The 22,913-nt window shown below is 38.7% G+C and overlaps 2 protein-coding genes across 2 annotated transcripts; one reads left to right on the forward strand and one right to left on the reverse strand.

Moving 5' to 3' along the window:
- Positions 1 to 2,226: 2,226 nt before the first annotated feature.
- Positions 2,227 to 10,889, reverse strand: memo1 (mediator of cell motility 1). Its single transcript, XM_085369448.1, has 9 exons — positions 10,458 to 10,889; positions 9,136 to 9,217; positions 8,978 to 9,046; positions 8,683 to 8,795; positions 8,118 to 8,229; positions 7,532 to 7,674; positions 7,336 to 7,412; positions 6,187 to 6,291; positions 2,227 to 4,803 (listed from the first exon to the last, which is right to left on the reverse strand). The coding sequence occupies exons 1-9, from the start codon at positions 10,516 to 10,518 to the stop codon at positions 4,672 to 4,674; spliced, it is 894 nt and encodes a 297-aa protein (XP_085225574.1). The 5' UTR covers positions 10,519 to 10,889; the 3' UTR covers positions 2,227 to 4,671.
- Positions 10,890 to 14,864: 3,975 nt separating this feature from the next.
- LOC146620191 (spastin-like) lies at positions 14,865 to 20,187 on the forward strand. The gene is made up of 16 exons (XM_085369449.1): positions 14,865 to 15,178; positions 15,275 to 15,358; positions 15,434 to 15,517; positions 15,601 to 15,761; positions 15,863 to 15,996; positions 16,102 to 16,195; positions 16,301 to 16,375; positions 16,503 to 16,574; positions 16,667 to 16,742; positions 16,843 to 16,934; positions 17,066 to 17,145; positions 18,727 to 18,769; positions 18,976 to 19,055; positions 19,133 to 19,203; positions 19,286 to 19,326; positions 19,410 to 20,187. Exons 1-16 carry the CDS (start codon positions 15,061 to 15,063, stop codon positions 19,533 to 19,535), a joined length of 1,431 nt encoding a protein of 476 aa, XP_085225575.1. The 5' UTR covers positions 14,865 to 15,060; the 3' UTR covers positions 19,536 to 20,187.
- Positions 20,188 to 22,913: the final 2,726 nt, after the last annotated feature.

Here is a 22,913-nt window from a genome sequence, read left to right on the forward strand (position 1 = left end):
CTACTAAATACCACCAAGAGGGTACAGCTGGCACAGGAGGACTGACTGAAGTCATCAAAAATTTATAGCAAAGTCAAAGTCCAGATTATAATCCTGATTATAGATTATATAAATGTACCTAGCTTCAGAGTTCAGTGATCAGATGATATATATGATATGCATTTGCACAAAAAGTTCATTTTTTTGGTATGTTCAACTCGGTATGAATATAGTACTGAAATTAATCATTTGAAGTATTCAGCCTCAATAAAACCATGACAAGCACACAGCTAGGTCACTGTTACAGAACATCAGAACCTGTTCTTTCAGATCAGGAAATGTAGAAATGTAGCAAATGTAGAAATTTGATACATTTCCCTCATTTTCACATGGATTCTAAATACATGTGAAAATGAGGGAAACATAAAAATTCAGCACTCTGTGCAACACCATTTAACTTGTATTATCTTTGATGTTCATTCCCCAGTAAACATACTGTGTAAAAGTATCAAACCACCCCTCATTTCTTTAACCTTTGCTAGGAAAATGGGAAATAGGTGCAGCAATGAACTGAAAGGTGCAAGCATACATGGAAATGCCGTTTATATCTCTGTCAAATTTTCTTGTCATTTCTTTAAGTAGTCTTCAAGAAGAGTTCTCCAAGCTTCTTTCATATATTCAACCAAAGAAATGTGAAAGAATTATGTGTATTTGTGACAGGCCGCTGGCAACAAAGTGCCTATGTTGCCTGTTTTATGTCTATTTAATAATAAGTCAGTATTAAGTGGCTTAACAAAACAAAGTTCCTCTGAAAAAGATCAGGTACAAGGACTGCACTTAAAATGAATGAAAAAGAAGCCAATGTCAGCCAAAGAAAAACTCCAAAAGACCTTCGGAGAGCTTGAGGAACTTTTGCACTAAAAATAACAAAGTCTGCCTCCTTGAAAGCAAAATAAACTTCACATAAAAAAGTAAGGAAAGGGCATTAAGGGGATACAATTGGGCTGAGAAGCAAAGTTGAGTATGTGGGTTGAGCCCATAAAATTCTTGCTAAATTTTTTTTGTTGATGCCAAACAGCTTATTCTGCTATTCACTCTTTTTTTGGTGTTATTTCTTCAGACTTCAGTGATCCAGTCCAATAAACGACATCAAACAAGAGTCAATAGCAGAATAAGCTGTTTGACATTGGCAGAGATGATTTGGCAAGTTTTTCATGTGCACAACCCGCAAATGCATCTCCACGAATGTGGGACCATTTAAGGGGAAATAAACAGGCTTTTGAACGGTACAAGATTTATTGCCCAGAAGCAAGGTTACAACAAAGAAATAATCAACCAACCAAGTTAATTAAAAAGTGAAGGGTAACTAAAGACTTAGCATTGGTGGTTAGAATTCTTGTTAACTTCAACTTGTACTATGACTCCTTCTACAACTGATCAAATGCTTCTGGTGGGAAAATGGCATGAGTAAGGAACCAGCAGCAGCTATCTAGCATCCGAGTTCATTAGTCAAGTCACAGCTACAGCACTTATATAGACACATTTTCTTTAAAAAAAAAAGGAAATTTGAGTTCAGTGGTCAAATATGTAAAAAAAACTAGTAGAAATATGTACTATAAAGCAAGGTAGACTTAAAAAGCAACACAATCTGTAGTAGTTTTGTGCAAATACACACAAGCACAATCGGCTGCCTTTTTAATAGGTACATTTTGGAAACCTTATAGTGTAGTAAAACTGCTCCAGAATGTGTCCTTCCTATTTGAAAAAGAACTTAATGATCAATTGGTGCTGAAAGAGTTTCAGATTAGTGTTTGTAATATTCTGTCCACCATCTCTCCATTAGTAAGAATGGGCTAAATAACAAATAATTCTCAGTATAACAGTACAATTTAACACCAACTCAAACTATAGCCTTGAAAATGACCACAAAGTGGAATCGGTTCCTATCTGAAACAAAAACTTGACTATTGAAGTCCTCACATATTTTACCTCCCAAAATAAACACACTAGTGTTGTCATGCAACCTGCCTCCCCCTGTTGGTGACATTGGCCTTAAAATTGCTTCATGACTGATGTAGTTTGCACAGGATGTCTATTATAGAAGCTGCACTGTAAACCTATTGTTCGCTTATGTCTGTTAGTTGGTAAACTGGGGTGAAAATTAGTGTTTGGTATTGAAAAACATAATTGGTTTCAATGTAGTCAGTGACTGAGAAGTTACATGGATGTATGAGATCAGTGCGTTTTCTGTGATTGTAAAAACCGGAAGAACGAGACACCAGAGCAGACAAGCTTTTCAGTACATTTTACTCATTTTGTTACATGAATCCTCGGCCTCATCTGAAGAGCCTTTTGGGATGCTTTACCAGTGGAACCTGAGATCAAAAAAACTCCATTAAGGGAGTAGTTAAGTAGTATATTTTTAGGTCTGTGACGTGTAAGTTCCAATTCTCAAACCAAGAAAAGAAAACAAAAAACAAAACAAGAAATACAAAAAACATTTCTAAAAGACAAACAAATATTCATATAACAGAAAATGAACAGTGTTGAGGTTTAGCCTTTGTCTCTCTCTACAGGAATGAGGTGATTAGCAGAAAGAGGAATACCACTCCCTGCTGGAGAAAGGAGATAACAGTTGGTGCCATTTTAGACCAACGGATGACGGGGGGACAGGTAGAATATTCCTGGTGTGTCGGGCGAGCTGGAGACACCGTCGGGCAATAGGCAAAGGGGAGGGTACACGTGAGAAAAAACAAAACTCAAGTACACATTCTAAAATAAGACTAAAAGTGAGAATATGCTTTATATGTATATGTGCAACAGTGATAAAAGGCACAATAGCACAGTGTGTCATGCTTTACTAGTTTCCCTTAAATTAGCAATAGAGGTCAAGCCATTCTGGGATTTCATCTTTCAGTCTGTGCCCACTTCATTCGAACAGATGCTGTAGTTTAATGCTGAGTGTGGTGCCTCTTTTGGTGCCAAGAGGGGAGGGGCTAATGTTAGAGGACTGCTTTGCTTAAATAGGAATATTCAACTTTAGCAGCAAAAGTCAGAGAAAAGTGACGTTCCAATCTTAAACAACAGGACAGCAGACATTTGTGTGCCTATTATCGTTACTGGTACTAAAAGCCTAAACTGCTACTAAAAATCACTGGGGGGGGGGTCTGCATGTAGCATTCTTTTGGAAACTGAATTATTTCAGGCAGCAACTATTTCGCTTGTTAGTAAATAAAATATTTGTGCTTGACACTTCCGATAAATCCAAAACGTAGCAGGGAGCAACACCGGGTAGATTGTTAAAACTACCAGGAAAGCATTTGTGCTGATATTAATACTCGAGCCATCTTTAATTGCCTTGTGCACAGTACTTGCCTAAGAGACACTTGCACTGTCTCATTAGTAATTCTGAAATGAATTCTCCAAACTGTAAACCAAATATAAGGATGAAAACTTACATTTTTCCAATAAATTTTGGCATTCCTCAATCAAAAAAAATCCAGATAAGGTTTACCACGCATTGCACTGGGGAGAGGTACAGATCTTATTTAAGCAAGTCATTGTGGTCTTCAGTGCTTTGCCTGTTGTTTAGACAAAAAGAAATGTTGCTGAATGTGTAACAAAACTGTCTTTCTCCTATTCTGACAGTTCAGTAACTACAGAAAGTCGGGGTGGAGTTGTAAACGGAGACTGGACGTCTCATAGATGGAGTCACGCACACAATATCCACCGTTGATTGTATTTCTACATAACTGCAGTTTGGCTCTAGCATGCTAGAAAGCATGGGATTGTAGTCAGGAAGCGGTGTTTGTATACACTAGTTTACTGGGCAAACTGGCTGATGGCTTTAGAGCTCAAGTGACGACTCGGCTTTTGTTCAAACCTACACACTAATTGAGTAAATATCATCACATCTAAAACTACTAAATAAGGAAAACAAAAAGGAATAAAATATGATTAAAATATTGTGTTTAATAAACTAAAAGGATAATAATATTGTTTTTGGTTTTGTACAGTAAGGGGGGTTAGTGAACTTTGTTGGGTGCAGCCCTTTGTTAGCAACTACAACACATGCTGAGCAATGGTAGTAATTACCTATGACACTGTTTTCAAAGTTTAAATCGCATGTAGCTTGAAGCAGTCAGCCAAAACACTCCATTTTCATCTGGCAACGTTTAAATAGTCTCCATTAATATCTGCAGTTTTATTTTAATTCTTATTCTGAGGCAAATTACAAGAGAACAGATTGAGTCCAAATATAAAGATTGCATTTTTACAACTCAAATCTGTTTAGTCAGGAAAATAAAAGGGAACTAAGAGGACTACAGTCCTTGCAAAAACCTAAATAAGATTATTTTTCCCCTCTCATTGCTTACTCCAAGCCAAAACACTGCATACTCTTCCCATCTCCACTAACCATTTGCTCCTACAAAATCTCAAAACTGCACTTCAAGCAAAATGTTTCAACCAAAAGCTCTGAGACACACTTCAAACTGGCGGAGAAAAGGCAGAGGAGAGCTGAGGGAGAGACAGAAAGAAGACTGTATTGGCTTTGAGTGTCTAGGTCCTTCCTGCAAATAGTGGGCATAACTGGGGGAGGGGGGTGAGAGGGAGGGTGTCTAGGTCGGGTTATGGCGATAGATAGTAAGGGCAGGGTGGCGGCGTTGCAGTGGCCCCTGCAAAAAGTTGACCTCAATGAACGATGAGTGCCCCAGCAGCATAACTCACAGAGCTATCCTGCCAGTTCCTGCACTGACTTGATTGGGCGTAGTTCAGGAAAGTGAAGTTCATTTCTAGACCAGACTTCCTCAGCTCAGCCACAGCCTGCAAAACAGCAAAATCCACTTAGGCACTAATTCACATCATGGGACACAGCAAGAGTCTTTAGACAAACAAAGACGATAACGATGACAGATTGGCTCGTTTTAGGGAATTATTCTCGACAAGGACATGAATTTGGATCCTGAATGTCAACTGACCATTGGCCAGAGGACCTGAGTAGCACTAAGACCTATCCTCCTCATGTCACATCTTAATTTAGCTTTTCCAAGTAAAATAAAAAACAAACAAGAAATATAGGGGTGTCACGACGAATGGACTAGCTGGAAAGCACTGCTTCCAGAGCCCAGAAGGATGTCATACATGTGGGACTAGAGGTTACGTTGAAAGGTTATATTAAAATCAAATAACAGCGTAATATTTCCTTAGGATTTTCTGGATGATCACCTCAAGATGAATCTAGATTCTGTATTTTCTGTGTTTCTTGTATAGAAAAGCTGATGAGGATGCTGACTTCTTGATTAAAACATGTAGTTTAAACCTCATTTCATTGAAGATTCTGTACTTGGGGTTATCAGTCAAACTGAAAAATACAAATAAAGTCAGCCCACAACATGAATTTCATCAACGACTGTTATATACACACAAAAAATGAATAAACACAAATATGTAATCAGGCAATCAGATGGCAGCAACTCATTTGGGCACACAGACATGAAGTTCAGAGAGAATGGCTCGAAAAAGAAATAAAATGTATTGATGTCAGAGGAGAATGACTAGACTGCTTCAAACTGATAGCAAGGCAACATCTACTCAAATAACAACTAGTTACAACCAAGGTATGCAGAAGAGCATCTCTGTGCACACAACAACTCGAACCTCGAAGCAGATGGGCTACAGCAGCAGAAGAGCACACAGGACGCCACTCCTGTCAGCCAAGAACAGAAAACTGAGGCTCTTATTTAGGGATGCTCATCGAAATTCCTCAATTTCAGTAAACTGTTTGATGACAAAATTCATGTCACTGGGACCCAAGTGAACTCACGGATGCAGAAAGTATAATCCTTGCTTAATGGTGTGTGGGGGTATTTGCTTGGCACACCTTGGGTCCCTTAGTGTCAACAGAGAATTGTTTAAACGCCACAGTGTGAGTATTTTTTCTGAGTATGTGCAAACATATGGTCATCTGTTTTTAACCACAGTGTACCCATCTTCTGATGGCTGAAGGATAACGTGCAATGTCACAAAGCTCCAATCATCTCAAACTGGTTTCTTAAACATGACACTGAGTTCACTGTATTCAAATGGCATCCACACCCCCATCATGTCAATATCCTGAATCTATGTAATGAAGAATTAAGGGGGTGTACCTAATAACACGAGTGTGAGTGAAATACACTTGGTAAGACTTTTTCCTGGGTTACCTACATTTAGCAGCACTCCAATCGGGTGACGCCCACATATGGTGTTGCGATACTTCTTCAAGTAGTTGGTGAAAGACATGGGATCCAGCTGCTCTATAATGCCCATCCCCTTGACAGACAGAAAGAAATTAAACCTTAAATGTACCCTCATACCTGCAAACATTTGTATCTTTTTTGGATAAGAACACATTATGACTCGCCGCAGCAGGAATAATAAGTGAAATGAATAACACTCATAATGGCTCAGTTCCATTAGGTGTTGCGACTGGCCAAGTAGGTCATGACAATGAATCAGCATGTGCAATAAAACGATCTTTGATAAGCGGAATGCAACTGTCATTAATCAGAAACCCTGCAGTGAAAATCAGCTTGGATATTCACGTTCCTTTTTTATATTCATGTAATATACTAGAGGCTGACCGATATAAGATTTTTCACACTGATACTGTGTAATTTAAAAATTCTATATATTGGCCAATAATTGTTTTTCTTTGAGACACACACTCATAGTTACACATGGTTATATGTAAATTTGAGTCCTTACTATGATAATATGGCAGTGTAGTTTTTTTGCTTTCACAGTAAATTGGTAAGTGCCCTCTAGTGGACAAATTGTGCGTGGTTGAATGACGTCTCCCTTTTCTTCTTCACTTTTCACATTTTCATTAATTGGCAGTTATAAATGCAGATACTGATATCCATAAGTAGTTAAATGGCCAATATCTAAGCCCCTACCAATATAACAATATATCAGTCTCATCAGAGTCCATTATATACTGTACTTAATTGATATACAAATTATTTTGGAGTTTATCACAAAAAATCATGACCCTAAGAAAAATCTATAAATCTTCTTTGCTATTCAGTAGTTTTTTTTTATCATTAAATTTAGTTAATCTTTGACTTGTACAAGCAAATAAACTGTCTCATTAAGGCCATGAGATTTTCAAAATGCCATGTCCAATACCTTTTATTGGTTGTGCGCGTTTTATATGTGCTTAATTACCCACAGCAGCCGTGCATGTGGCCGATGAAAGTGTTTTTTCTCAGTGAAATAGATCAGATTTATTCTTTTCATTGAAAAAAAATTACAATCACTTTTTTCCCCAACATTTTATATTACATGTTATATCTTACATATCTCAGTAGTTACCATTTTATCAAGATGCTCAATAGACCTGTAGATCTCCCCTTGAGATTCATCATAGTATGTATAGCGAAACCGTTGACCTTCAAGAGAGAAACACACCGCAGTACACAGCTGGGTACAGTCAAGTAATTATGTCATTTAGACCAAATTATCCTTGCATCACAAACTGCTGTTTTCAGTGTGTCATGTCAGTACATACCCCAATGGCAGAAGTCAGATGAGATGATGAAAAGGTTAGAAGGGTCTGCCAGGTATTTGCTAAGCAGCTTCCCATACTCCTGTTCCTTTGACTCACTCAGCGCACCCACCAGCACAGGCACGATGCTAAACTCGTCTTTGTGGCTGCAACATCAATAATAATAACTTGACTTTTACATGCTAAAAACAACAACTTTGTGACTTTAGTCTCACTGGTCAACATCAATGGTGTGATTTCAACTTGTTATTTCCCATTATGGAGTCACCTAGCTCAGTTCAAGTTCTACTACATGATCCCTGTTTTTCAGAACCATGAAAATGGCTCTGTCTCCAGCCAACCTAACAGAAGGTTGTATAAATTATGCACATCCATGTGTCCCTGCACCAGTGTGATTCTGGTTTACAATAGTGCCTGGTGCATAGTATAGGACGTGAAGGAAAATAAGAGAACAGAAGTAACAGAGCTTTTGTACCTTGTATTTACTTTTGTCAGAAACAGTCAAGAAAAAGCTTCAATCTCTCAGACAGTTCCCTTTAAATGCATAGATTGATTCTCCACTTGAATGAATGTCACTCATGTGCATTACCTCTCCATGGCTTTAGCAGTGTAAGGCAAGTGCATTTCAATACTGTGCTCATCTTCATCTGTCTGCAGACTCATTCTCTCAAACAACCCAGTTTTCCAGAGGTCAGCATAAACTGAAAGAGAGAGATTTAACTTTATTTTGAGAATTTTTTCATAGTCACGACTACTGATAAAGTCAGTGAGATTAGAATTCTGACAAGTGCCTAGCTGAGGAAAATCTAAAAAATAAAAAGAAAGCCCTGACCACAGAGTCAAGGCAATGTCTGGTCGTTGGAGGATCATTAAAAGTGTATCACCTGCCAAACTGGCATAAGGTCTGTATGTTGAAGCTCTGTGCTTGCTTCATTTCACATTTTTAAGAGCAATGACTCCAAAAAAAAAAAGTTCTTCACTTTGCTTTTGGCACAAAACATGAAATTTACACTTTAAATGTTATCCAAACTGTCATGTTACTACCTCACATCACCGCACATCCTCAAAACACCTTTTATGAGGATGTGCAAAATACCTATAAATAAATTATAGCACAAGTTAAGATGTAAGACATATTTGAAAACAGTGAATACCCTTCTGGTCGATTCTCAGGTCATAGAGGGGTGTTCTATAGATGTCTGCAGGTGACAGGGCACAGCGAGAGAGGGGCACATGGTGTGAAGGTCCCAGGATGAACACCCTACGACTGAAGGGCAACAGAACTTTATTTCATTAGCTGTTTTTGCAAAAAGCACAGCACCAACATTTCTTTACTCTGCTATCTACACTCACATCTGCTCAGTCTGTGGAAAAAGTGGAATTAAGATAAACAATCATGCAAAGCATCTTCTTAAATGAGGAAGAGAGCTAGAAAACAGGATCACTTACGTAATAGAGGGATCAACCTGCTTGTAGGCATGTGCTGCACAAGCACCACAGTAAGTATACCCTGCATGGCTACAAACAAAAACAAGCCATATTACAATTAAGAAGGCATTGAACACATTCAGAAGACATTTTCCTTCTGTTTGTTAATGTGTGCTTACGGTGCTATGATGGCTCTAGCGGGTCTGATGGTGGACTGTGCTTGAGACAGCCAGCCTTCTAGTTGTGCATTCAGCTGGGATCCTGAAAAAGTAAACAAACAAAAAAAGATATATACCTGTATATTTCACTAGAGTAGACTAACACTAGAATAAAGAGGGGTCACAAAATCAAATGATAATTGTAGAAATAGTCCAAATACACTTTGATAAGGCTACAATCATTTTAGATCCCTACCAATGTCGCACTGTAATAGCAATGCACTGGGCTGAAATCCAGCTGTGACAGCAGTTCATTATTCCTTGTCAGTTATTTTGGAACGGGAAAGAAATGGATAAGAGCCCATCTTGACAAAGCCTAACATAGTATTGTCAATCTTTTATATTCTGGGCAACTGTCATTGTAAAGCTGGAGCTCATTATACTGTGTCATAATCCAATTTTAACCTTACTAAACGTGATTAACTAAACTGGAATACAATGCCTATATTACAGTATAAACTACTAAAGTTCATGTTTACCAGTGTCAATAGTTGACAACATTAACAGCACACAGAACTGAATGATTTGTTAGAAAAACAACCAGAATCACGGTAATCAATGTTAGCTCAGCATTTGTTGTTTTCAGTATTTATCTGCTTTATATGTTGTCTCAAAAAGGATTGTAAATGGCAGTTTCTAATGGATAATCGGGCAGCCTTTTGGGATTTAATAAAAAAATAAACTAGCGTACAGCTTGTGAAATGGGGGAAGGGGTGCAACATGAACCTTCAGCTTTCTGCCCTGCCCTACCCAATCCTTTGTTCTGTGACAGGGAGCATTTGTACACATAACTTAAGCGGATCAGGGGCAGACACCAACAAGAACACAATAATGCTCAATAATCAGCTTCGGGAAATCTTAAGTGTAGCTGGCTAGCTAGCACGTAGGCCAGGAAGTTCTGCAATATTAGCCAAGTTAGCGTTGGTTGAGTTGATAGTCAAAAATGCTTTGTTTTGACATTTCCACGCACTATCCGAGGAGGAGGTGCTGAACAAGTTCAAACCAATCGTACACCAAATGGGATAATACAGAGACGGCAGTCGATAACAGTTAGGTAGCCGACTTAAAAAAAAAAACAAAAACGGATGGACTAACGTTACAGCCCTGACACTGGCTATTCATTTCTGTGGTGGCAAGCCACCAGGAGCCCAGTTACAAAGACAGTAAGTTACGCATAATGAGAAGCCTCAAAAACTAATAGAACACAAAGCATAAAACAAACAAATAAGACTGCCAGCTAGCACAAGGTGTGCTAACGCGGATGGTGCTTCATTGACAGTTACCCGAAGCAGAGTACCAGCTCCCGGCGTGACTTGCTTCTCTGCACACCACTCGGTTCGACATCTTGGTTCCCAAGCCGCCTATCTTGGTTTGCTTCACTCCTGTCAGGCGAAAAATTAAAAACAAAACTCCAAAATCCTGGGTTAACTACCCGAGAGAAGAAACCAACGCCTGCTAGCTGACTTGCCTGAAAAGACAAAGGGCAGTTCGACTGGAGAATCAGCAGCTAGCTGGCTAACAAGCTCAGTGTACCGTCAGATGGCCCTTGTGTTGTTACCGGTTAATAAGTTAGCTAGGGTCCGTTTGGCATAAAGTCTGTTAATATCAGCATGCAATGCGGAAAGGCACAAATTACAGAATGTTTGTAATGTGCCGATATGAAACACTCAGAACAGTAATAATAAAAGCAGCGATGTCACAGTTGGGATCTGAGGATTACAGACTTGTCTGTCAAGCCAGGCAAGGGGCGGGTCTGAAAAAAATGTTATCGAAGAGACGTCAGAGCTGTCCGATTGGCTGTTTGATTGCTCATCTTTACATGATTGGTTAAAAAATCCAGGAGGCGTAGCTATTACTAAGATGTTGTTTGATTGTGAAATTGTGCTGTCCGTCAGGTGAGCGGGTACAGCGTGGCAAAAAAGCAGGGACGTCAATAGGGCATCCACCAAAATGTACCTATTCCTCTTCTTAGGATTGAAAGGAGTACTTTTGCTACCAGTGACTGTAGAAAACAGTCATTTCTACAGTCATTGTTTGCTACCATGAGAGATTTTTGACTGTTTAAAAACTAATTGCTTTTCTCATGGATTTAGATTCAATTCAATTCAACTATTTATACAGTGCCAAATCACAGCAACAGCCGCCTCAAGGCACTTTATATTATAAGGTAGACTCTGCAATAATACATACAGAGAAAAACCCAATAATCATATGACCCCCTATGAGCAAGCACTTTTATGAGGATGGAAGGAAAAGCTCAATTTTAACAGAAAGAAACCTACAGCAGAACCAGGCTCAGGGAGGGCCAGCCATTTGGGTTGGAGTGAGAGTTGGGGTGAGAGAAGGAAGACAAGACAAAAGACACGCTGTGGAAGACAGCTAGAGATTAATAACAAGTATGATTCAATGCAATGAGGTCTATTAACACATAGTGAGTGAGAAAGGTAACTGAAGAAGAAATACTAAATGCATCATGGGAATCACCCACCAGCCTACACCCATTGCAGCATAACTAAGGGAGGATTCAGGGTCACCTGATTGAGCCCTAACTATATGCTTTAGAGAAAAAAGGAAAGTTTTAAGCCCAATCTTAAAAGTAGAGATAGTGTCTGTCTCCCGAATCCAAACTGGAAGCTGGTTCCATAGAAGAGGGGCCTGAAAACTGAAGGCTCTCTCTCCCTTTCTACTTTTAAATACTGTAAGAAAACTGGATGACAAAATACAAAACTTGTGTTCTCTATTTTCAAAAAGACCTGTCTAAACCAGAGATGTCAAACTCATATTACATCGTGGGCCTACAGTCCACTTTAGTCTGTACCCGAGAAACTGCCTTTTTTGTTAATGGAAAGATGTTTTAACTACATATTTAATCCCTGAGCTATCTTAATATAGGAAGAAGTAAAATTTCAACAGTATGTCTCAGTTTTTCTCCATGATAAAGAAATGCTGCCATAGTGAATAAAAAAAATATGGTCAGTGCAGCACTTTGGGCTTTTTACTGTGGACCCACAGTAAAAAAAACAAACAAAAAAACAAAAAAACTCTGTAGTACATTGTGGGAAAAGCATTATCTTCTGTAACTTAATTGTTAATCTGTTACTCAGGTCCTGTGTGTAGAATGAGCGGCCATGAGGAAGGTCTTTGTCTATTGAAAAAGCTGTAAAACTGATAAAAATACAGCTAAAAGTCCTATGCCCTCTTTCATATTTTAGCAGGAGATCAATATGACAGAGCAAACATACAATAAGATAAAATTGTCAACAATTGTTTACTTTTGTTACTCCTGCCCCAGACACATCTGTCCAGTAAGTGGGCTGAACATTCTCACAACAAAGGTGTGAAACCCTGTTAAACTTGAGTTCAGTCAGCTTATTGGCTTATTGGTCAGACACATCTGCTTTATTGGCCAGATGTGCTTGGGGCGGACTGAACATTCTAATGTGCTTCGTAGTGGCGCATTTTTGTTTGCTTAGATTTTCTCTATGTGAAAAGAGCTTATTTATCAGCTTATTTACGTAAGAAAACACCCTTTAAAAGGAGAGGAGACAAATGACACTTAATCTCGTCCTTCCAAAACCAAAGCCAGTTTCCAAAATCCACCTTGCAGATGTTTCCAAGGATATCTGGCCCTCCTATGCTGTAACAAGTACAGGACAGTATTTGGAAAAGTGCTTCAAGAAATTGTCAACTTTCCTGCTTTAAGACCTGAGGTTATTCCTTCTAAATGTTTTTAATTCTGTTTACCATAATTATGCTCTTCAGATTTATTTTCTGTTTAGCATTTGGGTTTTGGATAACAATGAACACAAATGTTTGTCAAAATAGATGTTTCACTGTAGGTGGTGACATAACTTTTCTGCAAACATTTAGATTTGTGGTTGAGTCTTGTTAAAGTGAGACTGCGTTCTCAAACAAAAATCAGCATCACAAATCAGTATGAGCACATTATTACACTAATACGAATGTCTAGTGACAGTTATTTATCTTCACATACTTTTAGCTGATCTTCAGAGTTGTCTCACTGATCTTCAGTGGTTAGTCTCGTGCCACTCATGTAAAACGTACTTATCAAATAAAGCTGTAGTCATGTTGTTATACCTGAATTCAGTTTTCATTCAACCATATGGGTGCAGCACACAACACAGGTATAGTGATAAGAAATGGGTGGAATTAAAAAAGACTGAATGGCTAACCCTTCCTCTGTTAAAAATGTAATCTTGAATCAAATGTCATGCTTTGTTTTTTGTTGGTTTGTTTGTTTTAAAGAGAACCAGTATGTGCACATTATTAAGGTTTTAGAAAAAAAGATTTTCAGTTTGTGTCCCGGAAATATGCAGACATCGCATACTTTTAGTCTGGAATTCAACCGGAAGTTACTTCTTGTTCTATATTTCAATTCAATTCAATTCAATCTTTATTGGCAGACTACATGTCCATAAAAACAAGACAAGAAACACACACACACAACACAAGGTATACCATTAAATATATATATGTATATAAATAAGTATATAAAGCATTTGTAAAAATATAAAACCATAATATACATAAAACACAATTACTTAAAATAAATCAATAAATACACAAACACTTTAACCAGTGCTTTCTGAGACTGGATGAGTAACGGGAACCACTCACTGTCGGATCTGTAAGTGCTAAAATTATACTGTTACTCGAACCATCCAGTCGTTCTCTAAAACTGAACATTAACTTTCTTAAAAGTGCTTTAAAAGTCCAGACACCCACAGCTACAAACATCTGACTGGCACTACCACTTCTAGGTATCCTGCAAAGGATTCTCATCGCATCATTATATGCAACATGCAGCTTCTGCATGCTACATTGTTTGTAGGATGACCACAAGGGGGCAGTATATAGCGGTGTGCAATACGCTTTAAACAAAGCCACTTTAACTGGAAGTGAACAAAAGCTGAATTTGCGTGCAATAGTATTTGCCTGCACATAGAGCTTACACCGTTGTCTGTATATGTCATCATCATCATTCATTTGCTCAGTAATAAAGTGACCGAGGTATTTCACCTTTTTATGAACTTCAAGAGTTTTTTGTGCCAGTTTAAACAAAGGGAAATTTAGCTGTTTATCCTGCTTGGTTCTACATATCAAAACAGCACTTTTAGCAGCATTGTACTCAATGTCATATTGCACACCATATTCAGTACAGACATTAAGAAGATCCTGTAACCCAGCACTGCTTGGACTAAAAACAACCAGGTCATCTGCATACATAAGATGATTTATCAGTGCTTCACCTAATATACACCCAGTGTTACAGGCTCTCAGCTGTATGGACAAATCATCGACATATAAATTAAATAAAATTGGAGACAAAATCCCACCCTGTCTGACACCATTGCTGACACCAAAGGGGGCAGAAATACTGCTTCCCCATTTAACCTGCATGTTCTGATATATAATTTTTCTTTAATAAAAAGGAAATTACGTAAGTTTTTTTAAAATTGTCTTTGCTTCTTTTGCGTTACTTATACTATATAAGGGATAAAACAAAATATGTTTTTGTTTTTACCTTTAAATAGTGTATTTTCTGTTTACCTAGTAAAATGTCCATTAATGACTGTAACGGTACATTCACGAGGACGAGCTCTGCGGGCGCCTTCTAGCGCTGTTGCGTCGAACGGAGAGGGGCGGAGTCTGTCTGGGTCGCTCGGTAAACCGGAAGCTTGTGTTGGAAATGTTTGTGTTGTCACGAAGCGCCCGAATTTTTATTCTATGAAGTTAAAGCGTCGTGTTTTGTCCCAAAGAAAGAGGACTGCATCACCTTTAAATGCGATTTAAAGCCTAAACGTTTTCGTTTATGACTAGCTTAGCTTGTTATGACTGAGAACAGGGGGAAGTAGCGCGAGAGTAATGTCGACCAAAACAAACGCAAGTAAGCCCAAAGACAGCGCTGAAGTTATAAAAAACATCCACAAGCAGGCGTTTGAGTATATATCCAAGGCACTGAAGATCGACGAGGACGACACAGGTTTGTTTATTGTGTTATTAATTTTTATTGAGTTATTAAATGCTGTTGTACGTGTGCAAGAGAGTAATAAACACCTCATCCTTTCTGTCATAACAGGTGAGAAGAAGGAGGCTGTGCAGTGGTACAAGAAAGGGATTTCTGAGCTTGAAAGGGGTATTGCAATAGAGCTCACTGGGCAAGGTATTACAAATACATTCAGGTATGCTGTGAGCTGTCAATCAGCTGTAACTTCATACTCAGTGTATTTTTAAGCAGGAGAGCAGTATGACCGAGCAAAGAGACTCCAGGATAAAATGGTCACCAACCTCACCATGGCAAAAGACAGGCTTACCCTTTTAGGTGAGTTGGCCTTGATTATTTTTTATCAAAGTAATGTATGCTGAGAAGGCATGCTGGAAATCATCAAATGTCTTCCTTCACAGAGACGACACTAGCCTCTAAAAGGAGAAATGACCCCCAAGGGACATCACGTCATGCTCTTCCACAGCCAAAGTCAGTTCCTAAAAGTCAACCCGCAGGTGTTTCCACCACCATCAGACCCTCCACTCCTGTAAGACCTTCATTAAGACTAACTGATGCAAAGGTTTGTGGGTTTTTTTGGTTATTTAATAGTGCAGGCACATGCCATTTGAAGCTACCTTTCTAATGTGTAATGCTTTCTGGGACAATCTTATTCCTGCTAAGACAACCGCTCGGGTGGGAAAAACTCAGAATGGAAGACCGGCAGCTGTGAAACAACCCCCGAAGAGGGATATGAAAAACTTCAAGAATGTGGATAGTAAACTGGCCAACTTAATTATGAATGAAATTGTAGAAAGGTATCAGAAGCATCACAATCAACAAGACATTTTTCCCTGGGTGAAATTAAAAAAAAAAAAAAAAAAAGTATTGCACATTTAAAATATTTCCTCTGTTCACTGCAGTGGAGCGACTGTGTCATTTGATGACATCGCAGGGCAGGATCTGGCAAAGCAAGCACTTCAAGAAATTGTCATCCTTCCTGCCTTAAGACCTGAGGTTATTACTTCTTAACCTTTATCTGTCTGCTTACCATGAATACACTTTCAAAGTTTTTCTTTGTTAAGATGCAAAGTTTTTTTTTTGTTACATTTTCCTGTTTAGCTCTTTACTGGTCTGAGAGCTCCTGCACGTGGCTTGCTTTTATTTGGCCCACCAGGAAATGGGAAGACCATGCTCGTAAGTTCCTTTTACAGCACAACAAATCATATGCGTCATGTTTTAAACTGTTTTGTATTTTGCATAGAGCTGTTGATAGCCCTTATTATCCTCAGTTGAATCACAGCCATTTATTTCCTCTTGCAAGGCCAAAGCAGTTGCTGCAGAGTCTAATGCAACATTCTTCAACATCAGTGCTGCTAGTTTGACCTCCAAATATGTAAGAAACACTTTTAACAGTTTTTAATGAGCTCTCTCTGCCTACTAGCTCATTTTTGTCCTTCTAAATGTTTCATGTCGTCACCATCACAGGTGGGAGAAGGCGAGAAGCTTGTACGAGCACTCTTTGCGGTTGCAAGAGAGTTACAGCCCTCAGTAATCTTCATCGGTGTGTGTTACACTAAAGAATAGATGTGCCTTAAACACCAGTGTATCTCAAAAATGTTCAGCTCATGAATAAACCTCACTGTTTACTGTTTGACACTCAGATGAAGTGGACAGCTTGCTCTGTGAAAGGAGGGAGGGGGAGCACGACGCCTCTCGCCGTTTAAAAACTGAGTTCCTCATTGAGTTTGACGGGGTAAGTTCAGAAATTTGTTAAACACAGCAGAGCTCAGCAATTAACTCATCAAACATTGTCAGAGGAGCTCAAATCCTAGTTAACTTGGAGAGCCGTGGTGTTTTCTCTGAAGTTCTTCTTCTGGGTTTCAGGTGCAGTCAGGAAAGGATGACAGGGTACTTGTAATGGGAGCAACTAACAGGCCCCAGGAGCTCGATGAAGCAATATTAAGGTATGTTATGCTGTTTTACATTAACATTTCCAAAAATGTTTAAATCCTGTGTAAAATGCAAAAGAAAAGCAGAATGCCTCAATTTTCTGATCTCATAAAGCCAAATTTTAACATTTGAAATTTTTGCAACTACATGCGTAAGTAAGAACGATGGGGTGTAAAAAGATCCTCTTAGAGAGCATCTCAGAAGTAAATAGTTTCACTAATCTACTAATCTGCAAAATACTGTCTACAAATAGTCTACAGTTTCAGAACAAATGATAGTAGTGTAAACTCACATCTCATCATCTACAGCAGCGGTCCCCAACCTTATTTGCGCCACGGACCGGTTTAATGTCAGCCAATATTTTCACAGACAAGCCTTTAGGTGTTGCGGATAAATACAACAAAATAAAATGATACGATCAAGACAAAAGCTGTGGTATTTTGTAAATGTAATAATAAATGCAAATTCACTGTGTAATTGTGTAACTTTATTAGCAGTGTCTTCCTGAAATGCGCCAACAACACTGAAAGTAACGTCCTCCTCTCTGCCCCTTAATGCTCTCTGGTCGCTATGGTAACGTGTAAACATTTCGTTCAACTACAACACGGGAAAAGACCCAGGGATACCGAGTTAACGATAAAAACTCTGAAATTTCACACCCGAGCCTCAACTCTCACGGCCTGGTACCAAACGACTTATGGATCGCTACCGGTCCGTGGCACGGTGGTTGAGGACCGCTGCTCTATAGTACATAATCTTATTAAAAGTCTCAGAGAATCTGGAGAAATGTGTGCAAGGGACCAGGCTGAAAATCTGCTCAATGTGTGAGCCCTCAGGCAGCACTGCATTAAAAACAGACGTGATTCTATCATGGAAATCACTGCTTCCAGAAATGATCTGTGAACACAGTTTGGGTTGTCAGGGCCAAAGTTCATTTAAAATGGATCGGGTGCAAAACTGTTCTGTGGTCAGAGGAATCTAAAGAGGAGAATGGAGCATCTGGCTTGTTATCAGCAATCAGCTCAAATGTCTAATGGTATGGAGGTGCATCAGCACCTATGGCGTTAGCAGTTTGCACATCTGGAAAGGCACCATCAATGCTGAAAGCATATACAGGTTTTAGGGCAACATATGCTCCCATGGCATAATTTTCAGGGAAGCCCTTGCATATTTCAGCAAGATAATATTAATCTGCATACTACATCTATTAGAACAGCATGGCTTCATAGAACAGTCCAGGTGCTGAAGTGGCCTGCCTGCAGTCCGGACTTTTCACCAGTTGAAAACTTTTGTCACATCATAAAATGAAAAATAGGGAAAAGAAGTCGCAGCTGTTTTGAAATATGTTGCTGCCATCCAATTAAAAATGACCTTGCATTTTTCTTAAAATGGTAAATTTTCTCAGTTTAAGTATATTATGTTTTCCATATTCAATCATGAATACAATAAGGTTTTATGAGATTTGCATATCATTGCATTCTGGCTGTATTTACATTTTACAAAGCAATTTGTAAATACTGTAAATATATTTTTTGTTTGTTGGAGGATTATTTTCATGCGTGACTTACAACCATTTGTTGTTTTTTGTTCTTCAGGCGCTTTGCAAAAAGAGTATATGTGACCTTACCCGATGAGAAGGTATATACATAGAAAAATATACATACACAAATATACTGAAATAATTGTTTATAAAGATAACCTGAGTAAATGCAAAATGCAGTTTTAAAATTATTATTTCATTTATTAAGGGAAAAAGATTATCTACACCTACCTGTCCCTGTGAGGAAAAAGCAGTTGCCCGTTAAATCTAATAACTGTATATGATGTAACTCTTGTTCTTCCAGACAAGATTTACGCTGCTGAAAAATCTTTTGGGAAAGCACGGGAGTCCACTGAGCCAAAACGAACTGTCCTGTCTTGCAAAGTGAGTTCCACTTCTGAAGACTTCAGAGGGATAATTTTATGTCACTTTGCATTAATCCCTCAAAACTTTCTTCACAGAGTGACTGCAGGATATTCAGGGAGCGATTTGACAGCATTAGCCAGAGATGCTGCACTTGGCCCAATACGAGGTATGAGTCTTTTATCATGCTGGTCACAGAGTCGCACATACTTCCACATCTTTAATGCTTATATGAACTTTGCTTTGTACAGAGTTGGGACCAGACCAAGTCCGTAATATGGCTGCTGCTGAGGTGAGAGAATAGCTTTTACTTCCAATCCTACATATGTCTCATTTGTACTGTTTTTACAGTTATACTGTCGTGTATATCCACAGGTGCGCAACATTAAGAAGAAAGACTTTGAGGATTCTCTGAAGCGAATCAAACCAACTGTTAGTCCAGCAACTCTTAATATGTACACAAAATGGAACAAAGATTTTGGTGATACATCAGCAATTTAAACTCACTCACCATCTCAACTGGAAAAGAATCTGAATTTAAATCAAATTTGTTTACCTTCATTTCCTCTACAGGTAATTGAATTGAATTAAAGATGGAATAAACCCTAAAGCAATAATGTTAAAGCAATAATGTATGAATGTTGGGACATTTGGATGCATTATCAGATCCTTTTTTGTTTGACAGAAGGAATTTGCTAATACGATTCTTATGGGCTTTCTTGAAACTGTAATTTTACACTCCTAAAATATTGAATTGCTGCTTGAAATTGTAATATTTATTTTTGAAAACATCCTGTAGATGACAGCTTTCCACTTGCCTCGCAAAAAGAAGCAAGTCAATCTTGAGCGTGACCTCGCCTTTTTTAGATGACATCATTTAGTCACCTGATACTCTGACACATTGATGGTACTGACTTTAACACTCTCCGTGCCTAGATGCATAACACGAGCAATAATTGGGAGAAGAGTTGCCTATGTGGGCTTTTTTGTATTATAAGTTTGTTTATGAAGGTTTTCCATCTGCACCAGTCGTCTATAGATATTAATACTTGTATTTGACAGCTGGAGACTCAGTAAACTGTGTTGTTACAATAAGCTGAAAATGATTTCACTGAGCCAAACTGCAGTGGTGGTTTCCCACTTTCCTTCTTCAATAAATGCATTCATTACATTACATCTGTGTTTTTGCCTTTAATAACAGAAATCTGATAACTTTCATAAACAAGCAAAACTCATGTCACGTGTATCTGAGTCACAATAGCAGCCCTGTGGTGCAGTGATTAACATGTTTGCCTTACATGTGAATGATTTCCTTTGCCTTAAGGAATTGCAAGCTGGTGTAGTCCTGTGCTGAGCCCAAGCTCTGATAAATGAGAGCTTTGTGTCAGAAAATCTGTGCCAAATCAAACACGAGCATCTTCTGCTATGGTGATCCCTGGGGAAGTAAGGGAGCTTAAAAGATTAATATCAGCAGCACTCCAGACATACCCATGAACTTAATAGCAGCTTGTATCTGTCATTCTAATTGTTACATACAATATATTTTATCATCTAGTTATAATAGATCTAAAATATTAATGCTTACAGGCGTGAGGATTGTAGGGAAGTTCTCACTTCTAATAAACATCTTTGACAGACCTGTGAGGTGAACTAAAGAAGAATGAAGCCTTTTGACGTACTTCACCCTTGTAGATAGATGGTGCTGCAGATCTGGTTTTTGCATGCTCCACACTACTTTCTGCATCTTCATTCTGCATGTTTTTAGAGCTGACAGATTTTTTTTCTTTTGCCTGCAACCAAAGTTATGTGGTATGCAGTAAATTGCTGTTAATAAGAATAAAAATCATGTTCTGCTGAGCTGACTGTCAGGTTGACAGATCAGTGAAGTATGCAATTTTCATGGGTGTGCGCAACAGTGCTAACATATATGCAGTCAAGATCGTAAGTGAAGTTATATTATGCAGCTCTGTGGTCAAGACCTCTTATCCCGTCGTAACTCCGCTTATTCAGGAGGTTCCACCTGTGGGAGCTTTGCTGATTCAAGCTAACATAAATGCTTGTGGTTGACTAGATCTTTTTTTAAGTGCCCTCCAATCTCTTTCACTGTCAAAGTGTGCTTAAATTCCAGCTCTCTCCCTACGGCCCTTCCTATGGTCAGCTGGCAGTGTTGCTTTTGGTTTATGTGGCCGAGCAGCTGCATCATCTGGTTCCTGCAGTTCTGTTTGCAGACTCTACGTATGCAAACATTTTCTGCAGTTAAGGAAGTTTTCTCAAACTCTTATGAGTTATTTCCACACTGCTTCAAGACTTTTTTAAAAATGGGGGGGGAGGCTAAAATGCAAAACATTCACTCATAGAACCACACCTAAGACTGCGCTCTTTCCCTCAGGGGAGATTTGTTGGATGGAGTAAGGATTTTGGGGTTGTTGTTTTTTTTTTCATTTTGCATGTCATGACTGAAGAGCTTCTTTCATGATGCCAGACAGGGATGAAGAGCATTAGGGTTTAGTCATCACCTTTTTTCCCCTTGCTGTTTACTCTTCCCCTGAGATTATCCTGGACAGTGAACAAATAGATTTTATTGCAGACTTGTTGCAGGACTATTTTATGTTGTTCTCTCACCTTGGAACTTAGAAGAGTAGAAACTAAAAACCTGCAGCATGTAATTGCAACGTTCCTACAAGTATTTTTAATAGCTTGCAATTACAGTACAAAGCAATTATATGTTCACATTGCGCATTACTTGTAGCAGGCATAAGACAGAGCTTTACTGAGGTGGTCTAAACCTATAAAATGATTGACAGCTTCCCTTCTCGATTGCGTGTCAGCAGGCCTCCACTTCCACAGTGGTTCATTGATGCTTTGACCACGACATCCACTCAAGGGAAAACAGAATTGGTGATCATTTGATACCGCCAGCTAACAGCCCACCCTGTAGAGAGTAAAACAGTTAGCATAGTGAGGATCTCTCTCTGACTGAGCAAACAATGACTGGTGATTGTTTCTTTGAGTTGCCCATTTTAACAGCATGTGGATGGGAGAGTTATGCAAGGAGCAACTACACGTGCCTCACTTTAAGGCAGTTTGGGTTGTAAAGGATTGTTTTTTGAGCTTGTGTTAATTATTACCGTGATATAATTTATCAGTTGCCCTATTAGCTGCTAAAACTCCAAAGAAAGTTCAAACTAACTGTGTACAGCACCACATTCAGTCTGATTGTAAATCATTTGAGCTGGAGGGAAGTTCGGTGATGTTGCCCTTGGAGTAAAGATATGGTTTAGGGCTTAAACACTGGAGAGCCTTCAAGACCTGAGCTGTATCCACTTTCTAGCACTGGCTTTTTCTGTATAACCAACTGCTACACCCTCTTCATAACTTCATTTATCTTAGGGGTGTTTCTCTTTCTCTCTCATGGGAAGCTCAAAACCAAGACTAATTATCTATCCAAAGGCAACATCTGTCCTTTATCAGCCCATTTATTTTTTTTGCACAATGATATTGAGATATATATATATATATATATATATATATATATATATATATGCATGCGTGCGTGTGCGTGCGTGTCAGTGGGTGTGTTTGCTAAGAACAAATGAGCTGTTCGTGTATGGTTATGAATCGATATACAAATGGAAAAACTGACCTATTCCTGCCTGAGGAAAACTGGGTCATTTAGATCATATGAAGTCATTACTAAAGACAGTATTCAGAAAGCGGGACAAGAAGCTTAGTTTATTTTAGCTTTATTTGAACGTGAAACAAAGGAAAACAATTGCCATAAGTAGTAATGCTAATTTAGTAAAAACCGAGCTCATGTTGCATGTTTCTTGTCTAAACAATGGGCCGATATGCATGCAATACATGTAAGCACTGGGAAGT

This window comes from Diplotaxodon limnothrissa, linkage group LG13, assembly GCF_057381915.1.
Source record: "Diplotaxodon limnothrissa isolate DT_005_m linkage group LG13, D_limnothrissa_male_GT1.1, whole genome shotgun sequence".
In the NCBI taxonomy this organism is placed as follows: Eukaryota; Metazoa; Chordata; class Actinopteri; order Cichliformes; family Cichlidae; genus Diplotaxodon; species Diplotaxodon limnothrissa.

Coding starts and splice junctions, on each gene's coding strand:
- memo1 (XM_085369448.1), bottom strand. CDS start 10,518: ATGTCGAACCGAGTGGTGTGCAGAGAAGCAAGTCACGCCGGGAGCTGG. Junction 7,413..7,531: donor ATCTGACTTCTGCCATTGGG/GTATGTACTGAC, acceptor TCTCTCTTGAAG/GTCAACGGTTTCGCTATACA. Junction 6,292..7,335: donor TTGAGCATCTTGATAAAATG/GTAACTACTGAG, acceptor CTGTCTGTCAAG/GGGATGGGCATTATAGAGCA.
- LOC146620191 (XM_085369449.1), top strand. CDS start 15,061: ATGTCGACCAAAACAAACGCAAGTAAGCCCAAAGACAGCGCTGAAGTT. Junction 15,518..15,600: donor AGACAGGCTTACCCTTTTAG/GTGAGTTGGCCT, acceptor CTTCCTTCACAG/AGACGACACTAGCCTCTAAA. Junction 18,770..18,975: donor TGACCTTACCCGATGAGAAG/GTATATACATAG, acceptor TTGTTCTTCCAG/ACAAGATTTACGCTGCTGAA.